Source organism: Setaria italica, chromosome V (genome assembly GCF_000263155.2).
Source record: "Setaria italica strain Yugu1 chromosome V, Setaria_italica_v2.0, whole genome shotgun sequence".
In the NCBI taxonomy this organism is placed as follows: Eukaryota; Viridiplantae; Streptophyta; class Magnoliopsida; order Poales; family Poaceae; genus Setaria; species Setaria italica.
The window spans coordinates 38,585,587-38,601,994 of record NC_028454.1 but is presented as its reverse complement, the minus strand read 5'-3'; the positions used below and the strand labels follow the sequence as shown (position 1 = coordinate 38,601,994).

The following is a 16,408-nucleotide window of genomic DNA, read 5'->3' as shown; positions in this document are numbered from 1 at the left end:
TCTCTAGTGTTTTCGGACGACTCCTTTAAGCACTTAAATTCACACCGGGCTTTCTCGCTTGTTTTCTATCCCTGTCAAGATAATCAGAGACATATCTCATAACCTCCCCTCGCCCCGCTGTGGGGCCTCTGGGTCGGTTGTACTAAGCATGTGTCGAATTAAGACGCCAAATCGTTACTCCCAAGGCCTGAACCGATACATATGTGTTCAACTCTGGCGGCCTCCTAAGGAGGAAGAGATTCGCCTCGCAGACCCCCCTCCACTCATGTAATCGCTTTTGTCAATAGTATACGTTTAATACTCCTAATTAGTATCTAAACATTCGATGTGACGGGTGCTTAAATTTGAACCAAACCAGGCCTAAGGCTCCCTACCCATTCATACTTAGAGTCATGGTTAGCTTTTTATATACTACATCCGTTCTAAATTGTAGATCGTTTTGATTTTTCTAGATTCATACATGTTTGTATGCACTTAAATATATTGTATGTATACATATTTAGGTGCATACAAACATCTACAAACTTAGAAAAACTAAAACGACCTACAGTTTCAAACGGAGGGAGTACATGTTTTTTATGTTGATACATCCTTGTATCGTCGAGCACAAGTGGATTCGGACAAGATCACGGTTGTGTTCCAAGTAGTTATTGTTTACAACCTATAAGCACAGTTTAGTTGGTCAGATTATTTAGTGTGGAACTAGGTTCCTTTTTGGCTAATTATCCGTTTGGTGGTAGGGGTCATGTGTTGCGATGCTCCATTGCTCCTGTAAATGGTTTGAAAGTGAACTATGCGGAGTCATTTATGGTCCCGATAAACATAAATGAGGAGAAAAATGGGAATTCTTGCATCAACTTTTGGCAGCATTGTTAGCTCCATGTCTTTCCACCATCTTGGCACCCCACTCGTGCTGACAAAGTCAACAATACAGGAGTTAATGCCACTTGTTAAGATATGTGAAAACAAGCTTTTGACCACTTCAAATTTACTACCTCAAGAAGGTAAGCTCACTCTAGTTAATCCAACCATCACCTCTTTCGCAACTTTCCCGATGTGCATCATGAGACCCCATGCAACAATTCTAAATCAATTAGACAGATACTATACATATGCTGATTTCTTAATCTCATAAATGTGTCTGAGCTAGCTTCTTGGAGACGTTCACAAGGGATGTTGTATGTATGTATGTATGTTTATATAATGTGTTTTGTGAAAGAAAACAATGATTGTTTGAGCCTACAACAACAATAAGATAACATAATGAATGTACTCCATCCGTTCCAAAACATAGCTACTTTTAGCTTTCAAAAGTCAAATCTTTTTAACTTTGACCATCAATACCTCTAAAAATAATTTATCTCAAATAGAAAATGTAAATATTATAATCGTTGACTCCATGATAAATCTATGAACATTATTTTTATGTTATTAGTCTCTATAATTATTTCTTTATTTCTAGTCAAAATTGAAAATGTTTGACTTTGAAAAGGTCTAAATGTAGCTATATTCTTGAACGGAGGGAGTAGTTTGAGCTTGACCCAAAGCTGATCCATCGGATGAAGAAATTTATAATTCATCAGGCAATTAAGTTTTTACCATTGTCACCAAGCTTAGTTGATAGCATACTATCTCATTACATAAAGACAATGTGGTACTATATTTGTCCACACTACATTTTGTTAGCAAATACTCTCTCCGTCCTAAATTAGTATTTTAGCTAACTTTTGATATGGATCTAGATGTATATATCTCTAGATATGTAGCAAAAGCTATATATTTAGAAAAGCCAAAATAAATAGTAATTTAGGATGAAGGGAGTATCTACACTTGCTGTTTCTTTTGGCGGAACCTCTGCTCGTCTTACATGTTTCTCATCATGCTAGAGGGTCTCTAACAACAAAAGGAAAAAGGTCCATTCAACATTTCTGTTTAACCAAGTGAACAAATTTGTGCTCGACTTACCCCAATCTATTTTATGGTCTCAGTCGCATTTTCATCTTTATTTGTCCAATAGACCTATATAGATCTTTTTCAACGTGTAGCAACGCTACGTACCAATATGCCAGGATTACTATGCACTGAAACCTGTCCTGATACGTCAAAAACAAAGATGTTGACTTTTTCATTTCAAAACGATAACCATGTTTGACCGAACCAATATTTCCTGGTACCTGAGGGCCCAAACACAACATTGTTATGAGCAAACCCCTATTTTGCAGGGTCTACCTTGCAAAAGGGCCGTTACCCCAACGGGTACGTGTACGTGTAGCGCACGCGCCCGTACCACGACTCGGAACATGGACGGGTCCGCCCCGAGCACCACCGGATCAAAAAAGAGCCAACCGTCCCGACTCCACCGCGGTCGTGAGCACATGCGCGATCACCGCCGCGAAACCACCCACCCCATGTCACCCCTGGCCGGCTGGCCCGGCGGCCCGCCTCCAGAAATAACGATTCCGATTCCAGTTCGGCCATTCGGAAGTCCCCTTTTTTTAAATCCCCACCCCCAAGCGAATTTTTCCCCTTCGACCACTTCGGTTTGGTTTCGACGCGGATGCCATCTTCTTCTTAGCCCCCTCACCGCGACACCACCACAGCCGCCCGCCCGCCCGCCCGCCCGCGCCGGTTGGAAAAGGGGTTTCGCTCGTCCGGAGAAGGCAAGGCGCCCGCCCCGCCCCGCGAATCGTATGGTCGAATCGCGCCGCGGGTGATGGCGGAGGAACCGGCGGTCGGTTACGATGGCTTCGATGCCCCCGCCGGCGCTGGCGGTGTCGCCGGTCGGCGGCGCGGAGGACAACCTGTCCATGCCCCTCGGCGACTTCATGGCCTTCCTCGAGACCGAGCCCGCGCCGCCCGAGCAGGGCGGGGAGGAGGAGGAGGACCAGCAGCATCCCGGGGTGAGTTGCCTCTCGCCGTGCCCTAATTCGCTTTGCGCTGGATTTCGCGATGTCGGATCGGATTTGGCGGGGTGGGGCTGCGTTCAGGGTAGGGTTTTGGGTTGCGCGGAGGCCGAATTCGTCGGATATTTGGCGGAATTTTTGCTCCCGGCTTGGCGATTTTGGATGATCTGGGGCTTACTAGATGCTGTACCTTTTGGAATATGTAGTGCTTCTGCCGGGTCGAGGGGTCGATGAGCTGCGGAGCCAGGTGCGATCGAGATAAGGGATTAGTGCAGACCTTTAAATTTAGCGCGTGCTGTTTGTTTTTGCTCAGCACTTGCTGGATTTTCCGGATTTTACACGCTTGTTCTGCTAGTAAATGTTCTTCTGGAGACGATAGCTATGGGAATGCTATGTTGTTGGGGGAAATGGAAACCACCTGAGCATGGTTGCTTCTCAGTTTATTGTACAGTGCCCTTGTTTGTGAACACTCGACATGAAGATGTTCTTGTGCTTCCCTCTCTTGGCATATTTGGATGGCCGATGGGTAGTGGTGCTGTAAGCTATGGGCAATGGTGCTTGCCAGTCAGTGGTTCAGGGTTAGCTATAGTTACGGTAGTGGGGGGAGCTGGCAGCTAAGTTTATGTTGTGATGGGGTTGCAAGAGTGGTGTTGGGTGGATCTCAGGTGAAGTGCCAGTTGTGGTCAATAGTGGTGCCATTGTGGCAGTAGTGATGGGCGTCGTGATGCTTGAAGCTTAGATGCTTTGCATGAAACCTGTAGCATAATTTGCTTATATTTGACAGTTTCAAGTCTTTGGATGCCTGATTCAACTTGAAATAGTGATATTCCTATGTTGAAACCTAATGGCCTTGTTTTTCTACTGAGATTTGAGCTGAAAAGGATCAACAAGTGCCAAGTGATTTTGTTCTTGCATTCCTTTTTTTTGTTTTATCAAAATTGCTCCATCTTTTTGGGTTAAGGAAGCAGTGAATCGTATCTAGGGTATTCCACCTCTAGACTGTTTGTGCAGTAAACGTTGTGATAAAGATAGCATACATGTAACATATAATATTCTCGATCGTGTTTTGAGTCTATTGTCTAACTTTAGGCTCTTGCATTTCTTATGTTTCTGGATGCAGGTCAATCAAGGTTGTTTGGAGATGGCTGCCAACACCAATGGTTCCGAAGATTTATTCCAAAGCCATGAAGGTACATTGAACTGGCCATTTTAACACATGATTTTGCAGGATGCAAAAATTTCCTTCTTTATGATTGTTGATCTGTAATCTTGTTATTTTGTGAGATCAGCAGAAATGCTTGAGAACGTAGAATATTGGTCAAACTACTCGCATGTGGACCCTTCAGAGTGCCAGATGGAAGCTAACATGGAGCTCAATGGAGGCGAGCAAAAATTTGATCATTCAGAGGCTAGCCGTTATGGTTTGTTTATCAATGGTGAGAAATGGAAAGGTGGCTTTCGTTTGAAACTGAGTTTTGTTGCTCATTGTTAACTTTGTCATCATCACCTAATATTTATCTGGTAACTTACAAACATTTTTTTTATTATTGCTTTGCAGATTTACAGAACCAACCAGGAACTTACAACTTGGACAATCAACATTTTCCAAGGGATGCATCAAACCATGCTAATTTTGAAGAAGCAACTGTCCACCCTCATGATGGTCTCTCAAATGGTTCATACCTTGAACAGCAAACAATTTGCTCTGATCAAATAGAACTCCAAGTAGAGAACAATACAGAAGGCATGGAGACACAAATGAATACTTGTATGTCATTTTCCTCTCGTGACATACTCATTTTACACTATCAGTACCATAAAGGAAGCATGAATTAATCATTTATTATCTGCTACAGATTTTTCAGGTGGTATATCCAGAGAGCAGTCAGCTTTGAGTGAAATTCAATGGGCGAGTACAGATGATATGCTTCCTAATAATAGTCAGGATGGTGACCATTTCACTTCCATGGCCATGTTTTCTCTTACCCACAATGCAGATGTTCCTGATATTTCTTGCACTGAGTTGAACATGGGTGAGACAACTGAAAGCATTCGCAATGGCAATAGTAGTTGCCTTACTATGCAGGAAGAACATCAACAGGGGGAGTGTGGACAATATCCTCATCCAGATTATGTTTCTGTTGATATGGTTGGTGAAAGATCTCTGCATGATTTGCCACAGGATTTTTCACAAAACAATGAGCAATATGAGATGGAGCAGTTCCCACAGAATATATGTGAAAGTGATTCGATGCAGATGGGCTCTCCGGATCAATATTGCGATGATACATCTTTATCAGATTTTTACATGGATGTATCCTCGCCAGAGTCGATATCATGTGAACAGAACCAGTCTGAAGATATTTGTTTCAAGAGTGAGTCTAGCACTGACTCTTCTCCAGTACCCTCTAGCAGAAACTCCACCACAGAGGATGCTGATAAATACTTAGGTCACATATCAAAACAGTTGCTAGACTCCAAGTCCAAGTTTATCCCTTTCAATAACCAACATCCGTTTAAGAACATAGGATATCAAAAACCTCCGGTATTGCAGAAACAATACGATTATAGAAGCAACAGTTCCTCTATTCAGGGCAATTCATCAAGAGGCTGCTTCAGTATCAATGGGGCTTCTGATTTATGTGTGCTTGAGGGTAATAGGAATCCTGCTTCTGATCCCCGATTGCCAATCCAGGGCAAGTTCCATCATAGTTTTCAGCAACATATGTATAGTAATCCCATTCATCCTGGGATGAGATACAAGCCACATGATGAAAGAATCACTCTGCGGCTTGCATTGCAGGTCATATAATCCTCTGAACTGATGCTTGCTTACTTTCCATGCTCATGTTTAGCATTCTCCTAGTAATAAGGCTGCTGCTAACATTTTCTGTGTCTCAGTTGCTGGATTGTGAATTTCTGATATATAATAAATGAACATTAGTAAAATTGTATGTGGAAAATGAAATGCAAAATCTCGGTTGAGTAACATCATTTTGTTGATGTTGTTTGACCTTTTCAATAGCATAGTGTTTCATGCTTTAGTTTGGTTCCTAGAACCAATTTATACCTGATTATTTTCTTTTTTGTATTGAGTGAATGAGCGCTTCCTTTTTAAGATACCTTGAAAAGGTAGTGTCGTGAATTTTTTTAAAGCACCATATTTCAGTGTATCTCAACTTGCTATTGTTGAGTTTTCTTGGGCTAGTAAGTCTTTATCTTTTCATGATGTGATAGTGCTCGCATATCTTTATTCCCTTGAACTGTCATAAGCTGGGTTCTTGACCTTTCTAACCCAATGTTCCCTGACATTATAAACTGCCTCCAGAATGTTTGGTTTGTTGCTTTATCAAAAGCTGGTAATGCAAGTTGTTTTTCCTTAAGTATGAGTTTCGTCTTCAATCCATTCAGTAGGCATATGGTCACACTCATTTTCTATTTCTAGTTCCAGGTGCTTATTTTTTCTACAGTCTATTGAACATTGGCTTCTTTATTGCTAAAAAAGAAAAAGTAACTGCACATTGAATTTTATTAGGGTTATCTTTCTTCTGCTTCTTCAGCGCACACCTGACAATTTTGGTGATTTGCAGGATATTTCACAGCCAAAATTGGAGGCTAATCCACCTGATGGGGTTTTGGCAGTTCCTTTATTGAGGCATCAGGTTTGCCTTGTAGCTAATTGTTGTGTAATTTTATTAAAAATACCATTACCAATTCTTGAGTAACTGCTATTACTTCGTACAGAAAATTGCCTTGTCTTGGATGGTACAAAAGGAGACGAGTAGTCCGCATTGCTCTGGTGGAATTCTTGCAGATGATCAGGTATAATAGTTTTTTCTCACCTGTTGGTCAGCAAAATGATCGATTGTGTCTTAGAGGCATTTGGTACTTTTCAGGGCCTGGGTAAAACTGTATCAGCCATATCACTGATTCTGACTGAACGGCCACCAGTGCCACAGTCATCTACTATTAAGAAAGAGCCATGCGAAGCTGTAACTCTAGACGATGACGATGAGGATGATTGTGCTGAACCTAATTTGAAAAAGCAGATGCAGACTTGCAGCTCTGAATTGACAAGTAACACAGTGAAGCAAGAAAATCCTATTGTAGCGGTTAAGACAAGGCCAGCTGCTGGTACTTTGGTTGTTTGCCCAACAAGTGTTCTGCGACAGTGGGCAGGAGAACTGAAGAACAAAGTTACAAGCAAAGCTAATCTGTCTTTTTTAATATATCATGGTAGCAACCGCACGAAGGATCCTGATGAGCTCACCAAATATGATGTTGTGCTAACTACATATTCTATAGTAAGCATGGAAGTACCAAAACAATCAAATCCTGATAGTGATGATGAAGAGAAGGGGAAGCCTGACAGATATGGTGCTCCTGTGTCCTCTTCAGGCAGCAAAAAGAGGAAGCCACCATCTTCTAAGAAAATGAAAAATAAAAGTGCTGCAGAGAGTAGCTTGCCTGAAAAACCTCTTGCAAAAGTTGCTTGGTTTAGGGTTATTCTTGATGAAGCACAAAGTATTAAAAATTACCGAACTCAGGTTGCCAGGGCTTGCTGGGGTTTGCGAGCCAAAAGAAGATGGTGTTTGTCTGGGACGCCTATACAGAATGCCGTGGAGGATCTCTATAGCTATTTTAGATTTCTAAGATATGACCCCTATGCTGTGTACAAGCAATTTTGCTCTATGATAAAGATTCCTATCAGTCGGAACCCAACTAATGGTTACAAGAAGCTTCAGCTTGTTTTGAAGACGGTAATGCTACGCCGGACTAAAGGTCAGTAAATAGGTCACTGTTGCCCTACTGATGCTTAACCACATGCTATCACTTTGTGCAAGGCCATTTTTTGTTGCTTAAAATTTGCGGAATAGCTGTCATGCTAAATCTGGTTTCAGTAGTTATCATATTGTATTTATGTGGAGCTTAATCAATATGCATCAAATCTCTTGGGAGATGTTCAGCAGAATAACAATCAATCATCGATTAGTGGTTTAAGCATGAGCTGTGTGATTACATGTACTCATCGTGGTATCATTGATGGGGCTGGCATTTAGTTTCCTCTTTACAAATGCGTGTTTGTGCTGCCAGCAAGATCCTGTTGTTTATAGAAAAAGTAAAATATCCTTTATTCCTGCCTTTAATGGTCAGCTGCAACTTTATTTTGCGTAGTCTGCATATTTTGTCTCCACTCTGATTTGTTTCAATTATGCATCAGTGCTATTTTGAATTAGGCTATATTTGTGGACTTTGTTAGTTTGTTAGTAACTAATATTTTCATCCATATTAGTAGGCAAAACAGCACTATTAAACAAACTATTTTTTTTTTGAGATTAATGCCTAAAGTACAATTATGTTTTCTTTAGCTTTCTGCAGTTAAAACCTTCAATTTCAGTTTTTATTGAAGAGTCCTTTAAAAGCTTATTTCTACTCAATGTCTAGAATATTTGTTAAAAATGTCTAATAAACTGCATATGGTTAACGAATTAGAGAACCTAATAAACTTTTGCCAATGTGGAGCGCTAAGGACAGAATGTTAAACTATTATTTGTTTTTAGAGATAATTTTCTATTACAATGAAATGTTAGGGATTGTTGCATGCACACAATTTTGACGAACTGGTGGTGTTGTAGGATTTTTTGTTCCAGGGAATATTACTCCCATGTAGTAATTACTTAAATGTGTTGATTATCAACTGAAAATCCTTGTCTTAAAATTTAACACTCATGCCTATATTCAATTGGAAGGGCCAAATTGGAAAACTTTTAGAGCACAAATGGGCTTTTTGAAGGAAAAGCGAATAGTACAGTGTCTCGAATCAAGATAAAATTTGATGGGTGCACAAAAATGTATAATGCATATAGTTTACATAATCAAAATTAGGCAACTTGTCACACATAATGAACTAGTTTGTGGGCTTATAGTGCAGTTCTGCCTGTCTGTGTAGCAGAGGTGGACTTGTTGACATAATACATTTTCACATCCTATAGAAAAATTCCTCATTGTGCATACCTGTATGTCTGTATATTTAGCTTGGCTTTTTTTTTTTGGCCAGTTCCGATCAACCTTGAAAGTTAACTGTTGGTAGGACAGTGCACTTGTTGAGGAAGTCTAAGCTTAACCGAACACATACATTCTTATCTGCTAGTGCTTTTCCAGTGCTACAAATTGTAATGTAGGGCAATTAATTTTTTTAAAACAATATTCTCCATCTTATTTTTTTATTCTTTTGAAGGCAAACATTCTCTACTTTAACTCAGTTGGCTTGGTGCCACTTGTAGGTCTCCAATTAGTATTTAACATTATATTTCTTTATCTCTAGTATTATGATTTGTTTATCCATTGATTTATGGTTTCTGATCTATCATCTTGTAGCAACCATGCTTGATGGGAAACCAATCATATCCTTACCACCGAAAACCGTTTCACTTAAGACGGTGGACTTCACTAGCGAAGAGCGTAATTTTTATAACACTTTAGAAGTTGAATCGCGAGAACAGTTCAAGGTCAGTTCTCAATACTGATTAACAGTTCTCAATACTGTTTTGTCACTCAGCTTGTTCTTTGGCTCTATTTAGATACATGGTTTTTTTGCATGATGAAAGATAAATCAATTAGTTGAATGTTTGCAGTTATGATTGGTATTCTCTAGTCATGTTGAATTATGATTAAATGATACAGATCCTTTTGCAACAGTTGATATTGATGCTTTCACGTTTCCTTTGCAAATATTAGAAGACTATGCTAACTACAATTGATTTGCAGGAATATGCAGCTGCCGGTACTGTAAGGCAAAATTATGTCAACATATTATTGATGCTTTTACGGCTCAGACAGGCATGTGATCACCCTCACCTAGTTAGAGGCCATGAATCTACTTCTAACTGGATGTCTTCATTGGAGATGGCCAAGAAACTTCCCATGGAAAGGCAGCAACAATTACTTATTTGCTTGCAATCTTGTTCTGCAATATGCGCTCTCTGCAATGTAAGTGAATTCGTCTCTCTCTTCATGGAAACTTCCCATTGTGTGTTGTCTTTCCATATGCACCTTGTTCTGTAGTATGTACTGTATCTGATGCTACCATTTGCGTTCATGCTCTGGACTGTCCTTTATTTGAAACTAAGTTTGCATAATTGAGTTTTTATTGGAAAATATACTTGGAGGACTATAATTACCGTGTGAAGTAAAATTTCAGAAAGTCTAGCTTGTGTATCTGATAAAAATAATTATTAGTGTGTTGCTGGTCTGGTGGTTGGGTTGTGACAGATATCTTGCAGTTAACGTTTATCTTAGTTACAGTTTGCATTTCTGTCAATGCAACTGGGTTTTCTAATTGTCAACTAGCTTGAACGGAACCAGAGAAACTTAAGCTCAGGAAATAACATAATGTTTTTTTTAACAAATATGAGTTTTGCAGGATGCACCAGAATATGCTGTTGTCACTATATGTGGTCATGTTTTTTGCAACCAGTGCATACTGGAGCAACTCACTGGCGATGACAGCGTATGCCCAGTGTCGAATTGCAGAGTCCGACTAAATACAACTTCACTATTCTCCAGAGACACCCTTGAATGCTCTCTGAGTAGATTAACCTGCAATTTCAAGTCTAACGATACTCGTATGGAAATGGTACATGCTGAAAAGCGTCCTGGGACAGATTCATCCTATGCATCTTCAAAAGTGAGGGCTGCACTAGATATTCTTCTTTCATTGCCCAAAATAGACCCTACCCAAATGATCAATAGCAAAAATTCGATCGGGCTAGCCTCTGAAAAGTTTGATGGAAAGGGTCCTTTGGAACAAACAAACACCAAGTTAACGGAGAAAGCAATTGTTTTCTCTCAATGGACTAGAATGCTAGATTTGCTTGAAGTTCATTTGAAAGCTTCTCATGTGACATATCGAAGGCTTGATGGAACAATGTCTGTTGCTGCACGGGATAAAGCTGTGAAAGACTTCAATACGGTTCCAGAGGTTTGCATTTTATAGCTTTTTGGCAAATCCACATACATTATGTTTTCAAGTATATGAATTATGTTTTTTAACTTCCACTACTGTCAGGTTACTGTGATGATCATGTCACTCAAAGCTGCAAGTCTTGGTCTGAACATGGTTGCTGCCTGCCACGTGCTTATGCTAGATCTTTGGTGGAACCCAACCACAGAAGACCAAGCGGTGGATAGAGCACACCGTATTGGCCAAACGCGGCCTGTCACGGTATCACGATTAACTATAAAAGACACTGTTGAAGATCGTATTCTGGCTCTCCAGGTAGGTTTTGAAGCTTTTATTGTCTTTGAATCTTCTGCATCTTCATCCATGAGTAGGTATTGAGTTTCAGTTTGGATTATGGCAAGAATCTTATCCAAATACCTCCTGAAATAGGCTGAGGCAGGCCTGGTGTTCAGGCCCTCCTTGTATATTGATAGAGTAGTAGGAAAATTATAATAAGCCCTTTTAGCAGGTCCTTTTAAGTTCATCCGCTACTGATTTTAGGGAACAAGCAGGTTTGTTTCATTAACGGCGAATTATTTTCCTGGAAACAATGATTCAGAATACAGAAAAAGTGTAGGCCTGAAACAATTAACAAAGCTATTTGATTTTTCAAAACTGTGAACCAGTATGCTTATTTTGTCATGTATACCATTCACTGGAGTTCCATGAATTGGCAAAATCTGTATAGTATTTTTGGTCCTACAAATATAAACTATTATTTGTTGGCACTTTAGTTGTCAATAATCACTTATATAACCTACTGTCTTGATGGTTAACTAAGCTGTACATGTCTCAGGAGAAAAAGCGGGAGATGGTTGCTTCTGCGTTTGGGGAAGACAGATCTGGTTCCCGCCAGACTCGATTGACCGTCGAAGATCTGAATTATCTGTTTATGGTTTAGCATTGCTCCTGAGAGTGAAAACAGTTTTGCTCATTGGATGGTGTAGACAGTGATAGATAAAATATCTCTCAAAACAAATAACAAATAGTTTTCATTTAGGGGTTATTACCTATTAGTGCTTGTAGTTTGTACAGTTTGTAGAGATTTTGTAGTTCTGAAGGTGGCATTGTGGTGGTTAGATCATCCAATTCTTTTCGCACTTGAAGCTGTAAGATACTGAACCAGGTGAATTCTTCAGATAGCTGCAATAGTGCCTGTTGAAAATATCATGAAGATAACAATGACAATCATCAGCTAACATGATATTTGTACATATTTTCCATTGGTGACTGATGCGGGCTTCAGCGTGTGCCAACAGTTCGGTTGATTGCCAACAAACCGTTTGACTTGTTATCAATTCTATATCTATGGAGAACGTGTTCTCAATGGTCGCATTTTTTTAATCCTTATCTCTCTGTGCACTCCTATCATGGATATTTCAGTGTTCTCATCAGCGCAGCAATTTGAACTTTATTTTTTTGAGTCATATACAGAAAGAACTTTCTATTTTGCGTATGCAGAAAAACGCTCATCCTTGTGCGTAGATTGGCCAACATGTTTTGCGGCAATTTTGAACTTGCACTGCGACTGTCTCATAACAAAACCAAACTTCTGCATATGAAGCGGAACACAGGGCTCTTGTTTTGTCACCTACAATCGAATCAAATACATTTCGATGCTATATACAACTGAATATGTGTAGTACAAAACTCCAAGTAGCATATCAGTTTCAAAAACCTTTTCCTTTTGAGGTCAACAAAATCTTTTTTGGGAAGCCCAGTAAAGAAAAAAAAAACTTCATGAAGAATCCAGCAGCCTATCCCTGACCGATGAACCTTTACATGAGAAAACTTCATCAAGTATCCAGCAGTCTGTCCCTGACCGATGAACCTTTACCTGAGGATCCATAATCACTAATACCTGCATCCTCGGTGCTCGACGCACCTCCAACAGAAATCGGAGAAACCAATTCAGGCACTGGGAAGTACGTCGGCACCGGCATCTTCGGCGGCAGCACCGGCAATGGCGCCTCGAATTTAAGCACGTTCAGGGCCTGCCTGATGCTTGGTCTATGCGCGTAGTCAGGATGAGCGCACCACAATCCTACAACCATCAGGCGCTCCATCTGCTTCTCGTCAAACTGCCCCTTCAGCCTCCAGTCTGCTGCTTCAAGAAGGGCGTTCTTGCCATAGAGCTCCCACACCCATGGCACCAGCCTCGCCTTGCTCGGCTCCTCGCTGAGCTCCGCCGGCCGTCGGCCGCACGCGATCTCCAACGCCACGACGCCGAAGCTGTACACGTCCGACTCCCGGCTCGCCTTGCCCGTCATCACGCACTCCGGCGCCAGGTAGCCCAGCGTGCCGGCCAGGGCGGTGGTGTACGGCTGGCTGCCGTGCTCGACGAGCTTGGCGAGGCCGAAGTCCCCGAGCTTGGCGCTGAAGGTGGCGTCCAGCATGACGTTGCTCGGCTTGATGTCGCGGTGGACGACGCACTGCGCGCACTCTTCGTGGAGGTAGAGCACCGCCGACGTGAGGCCCAGTGCGACGTCGTACCGCGCCGGCCAGGCGAGGGGCGCGCCCTTGCCGTAGAGGTGGTGGTCGACGCTGCCGTTGGGCATGAGCTCGTACACCAGCAGGAAGTCGCCGCGGTGCTCGTGGCACCAGCCGACGAGGCGGACGAGGTGACGGTGGCGCAGCTGGCTGATGATGCGCACCTCGGCGGCGTACTCCTTGCGCCCCTGCGTCGAGCCCTTGGACACCCTCTTGATGGCCACATCCAGGCCGAGATCCCTCAAGAAGCCTCGGTACACGGCGCCGAACCCGCCCTGCCCGAGCTTCCGGTCCTCGGCGAAGTTCCTCGTCGCCGCCGCCAGTTCGGCGTACCGGAACCTTCTCGGGCCGCTCTCGACGACAAACTCGTCGGCCAGCTCATCGTACTCGCCTCCCATCACGTCGTCGACCTCGATGTCGCCGTCGTCGAGTTCTCCGGCCTTCCTCCACTGCCTCACGAACCAGACGACGCCCGCGCCGACGAGGACGAGGAGCAAACAGCATAGTCCTAGCACCACCCACAGGATCACCGTCTCCTTCTTGGGGTCGATGGTGGAGGTGAACTCCCAGTAGAGCACCTGGTGCAGCTCCGCGGCCTCGCCCGTGGCGGCCGAGAAGCCGACGGCGACGGAGTCGGGAAGGTGCTCCCTCAGATCGACGGCGTACCAGAGCAGAACGTCGCCCGTGGCGTTGGGCCGCGCGGCGCCGTAGGAGAGAGCGACGGTGAGGTTCTTCGCGGCGCCGTCGTAGGCGACGCGCGCGTGCGCCGTGCGGCCGTCCTTCATGCTGGTGGGCCAGTCGGCGGTGGCGGCGGAGACGATCCCGCCGAGATCGACGCCGACGTGGTCGCCGCTGGGGTCCCACTCGTTCTTGTAGGTGTCGAACTCGACGGCGACGAGCGGGCCCGCGCGGGGCGCGGAGGAGTTGAAGAGGCCGAGGAGGCCCCCGGCGGAGGAGCCCGGGAGCGCGGAGGGGAACGGGGAGAGGAAGAAGGCGAGCCCGTCGCCCGAGGCGGCGGCCGGGTCGGGGGCGGCGATGGAGAAGGCGAAGGCGGTGGCGAAGGAGGCCGGGCGGCGGGTGACTGGGTCGGCGAGCGGGACGGCGCGGGAGTAGAAGGCGCGGCCGGCGCTGCTGGTGATGGGCCCCAGGCGCTCGTCGCGGGTGAGGCGGATGGCCTTGTTGTAGAAGGCGTCCCCCTGGAAGGCGATCCCGGGCGGCGGCGTGTCCGATGGGGAGGTGAAGTTGTACGTGAAGGAGAAGGGTGCCGCGGGGGGCGGCGGCAGCAGCAGCAGCGCGAGCAGGGCGGCGGCCCCGGCCCCGACGGCGGAGATCCCCATGGGGGACTGGAATACTGGAGGCGGAGGCCGGAGGGAGGAAGGAAATGGGGACTACTAGTGTCAATGGGTGTGTTGACCACCAATGGAAAGGCGTCGACGTCGTGAGCTGGCGTATAGAGAGCTGTCTAGTGAACTGGACTGTGGGGCTAGGATCAAAGTCAATCTCAAGTGTTTACTGTAGCACATTTGTTTCTGATGGGATGACAACCAAATTTATGTAGAGAAATTTGTTCTATTGACATTCTAACATGTGATTTCGCATAATTTGACATTCGAAACATTTGCTTCGCATATTCGACGTTTAAAATATAAGGTTGCTAGATTCCCTTACATTTTTGACTTTTTACATATGTTCCCTTTTCTTTTTGCTATGCTGGCTACCTAAAATGACCATCTTAGCCTTTGAACTATACAAGACACACTTCCTTCTTTTTACTTTAGTTGAACAACATTTCATGATGTATTTCCGCATGAACTTTGCAGCCACACTAAGTGGCATGCCACAATATATTTTGGCACAAATATTACTACTTAGAGCAACACAAAACGTCCAAAGTTCATAGTTGATATACATCCAAATAGCAGGGTTCACACATTATTTATACATACAGGTCACGCTATATAGTTTGCACAATTGCTCGCTCTCAAGGATGCATGAGGAAATCTAAAGGGGGAGAAGACGGCGGCGCAGGGCAAGCAATGGCGGAAAAGAACGAGCGTTAATAGGAAGAAAAAGAAAAGGCAACATAGATAAATAACACTGCAGGCAAGGGTACATGTGTTGTTTGATATGCCAATAATAATGAAAAATAAAGAAAATAAATTAAAAGGAGAAAGAATGTCAGAAAATCAATCAACCTAAGTTTTGAGTGTCAAATTTGCAAAATAAATATTTTTATTGTCAAATATGTGAAGCGGTTCGAAGTGCTGATACAGCAAATTTCTCATTTATATACGGAGGAGTTGCGATTCAAAGTTCAAACAGAGCAAAAGATTCGAAACAGCTTCATCGAGGCATTTTGGAAACAGCGAGAACTGAGGATGGAACAACCCAGAAGTGGCGAAAATGAAACCGAGCTAGACCGCACGCACGACCGCGGGAGGATCTGCGGGGGTCCAAACTCCAAACCGAGCTCAGCGTCTCGTGCAGGCCGAGCAGGGCGGACTTGCAGTGGCACAACGCGGAGCTCGTGCGACGGTGCTTGCTGTGCTTTCGTGCAACGCCCTCGCGGTCGATCGGAAGTCTCCTAATGAGGATGGGCATGGCGTGCCTCACCGTGAGGTTGGGCCACGAGGCGGTCATTCACGCGTTGCCGTAGATGGACACGCGGTTCGTCCACAAGGATAAACACGATATGGAAGATGAATTTTTTTAATAATGGAAATAATTCCGGCTTCAAAACCGCCAATATTACAAGCACACTCAAAGTTTAACACATTGTGTTTAATATTATTGACCAATTCGCAAAAAGCAAGGCCAACCATGGGATGCGAAGAAATGCATAGCTCTTAGACTCCAGAAGTTGGCATGTCTTGATAAACTGTTCCCTCCGGTCATCAATATGCTGCAACAGAGCTCAGAACCGTAGCCAGTGTGTCCCCCTGAGAAGAACATGCAAAATTTTTTTTTGTCTGCAACAGTTAAACATAGTCTCATTCTTGTGAGTCAAATTGTC

The 16,408-nt window shown here is 43.7% G+C and overlaps 2 protein-coding genes across 4 annotated transcripts; one reads left to right on the top strand and one right to left on the bottom strand.

The window, feature by feature from the left end:
* Positions 1-2,539: 2,539 nt before the first annotated feature.
* Positions 2,540-12,194, top strand: LOC101757063 (helicase-like transcription factor CHR28). Of its 3 annotated transcripts, none has more exons than XM_004970125.4 (13): positions 2,540-2,900; positions 4,024-4,093; positions 4,196-4,354; positions 4,462-4,671; positions 4,760-5,706; positions 6,494-6,565; positions 6,648-6,725; positions 6,800-7,685; positions 9,282-9,412; positions 9,672-9,893; positions 10,327-10,884; positions 10,972-11,181; positions 11,702-12,194. In XM_004970125.4, the coding sequence occupies exons 1-13, from the start codon at positions 2,742-2,744 to the stop codon at positions 11,804-11,806; spliced, it is 3,807 nt and encodes a 1,268-aa protein (XP_004970182.2). In that variant the 5' UTR covers positions 2,540-2,741; the 3' UTR covers positions 11,807-12,194. The 3 variants fall into 3 exon arrangements, with proteins under 3 accessions (XP_004970182.2, XP_012701810.1, XP_004970180.1); XM_012846356.2 differs by having other exon boundaries at positions 2,562-2,900; positions 4,193-4,354; XM_004970123.3 differs by having other exon boundaries at positions 2,563-2,900; positions 4,193-4,339.
* A 240-nt stretch (positions 12,195-12,434) lies between these two features.
* On the bottom strand, positions 12,435-14,965 carry LOC101756648 (L-type lectin-domain containing receptor kinase IX.1). Its single transcript, XM_004970122.2, has one exon. It carries the CDS (start codon positions 14,730-14,732, stop codon positions 12,702-12,704), a length of 2,031 nt encoding a protein of 676 aa, XP_004970179.1. The 5' UTR covers positions 14,733-14,965; the 3' UTR covers positions 12,435-12,701.
* Between the last annotated feature and the right edge of the window lie 1,443 nt (positions 14,966-16,408).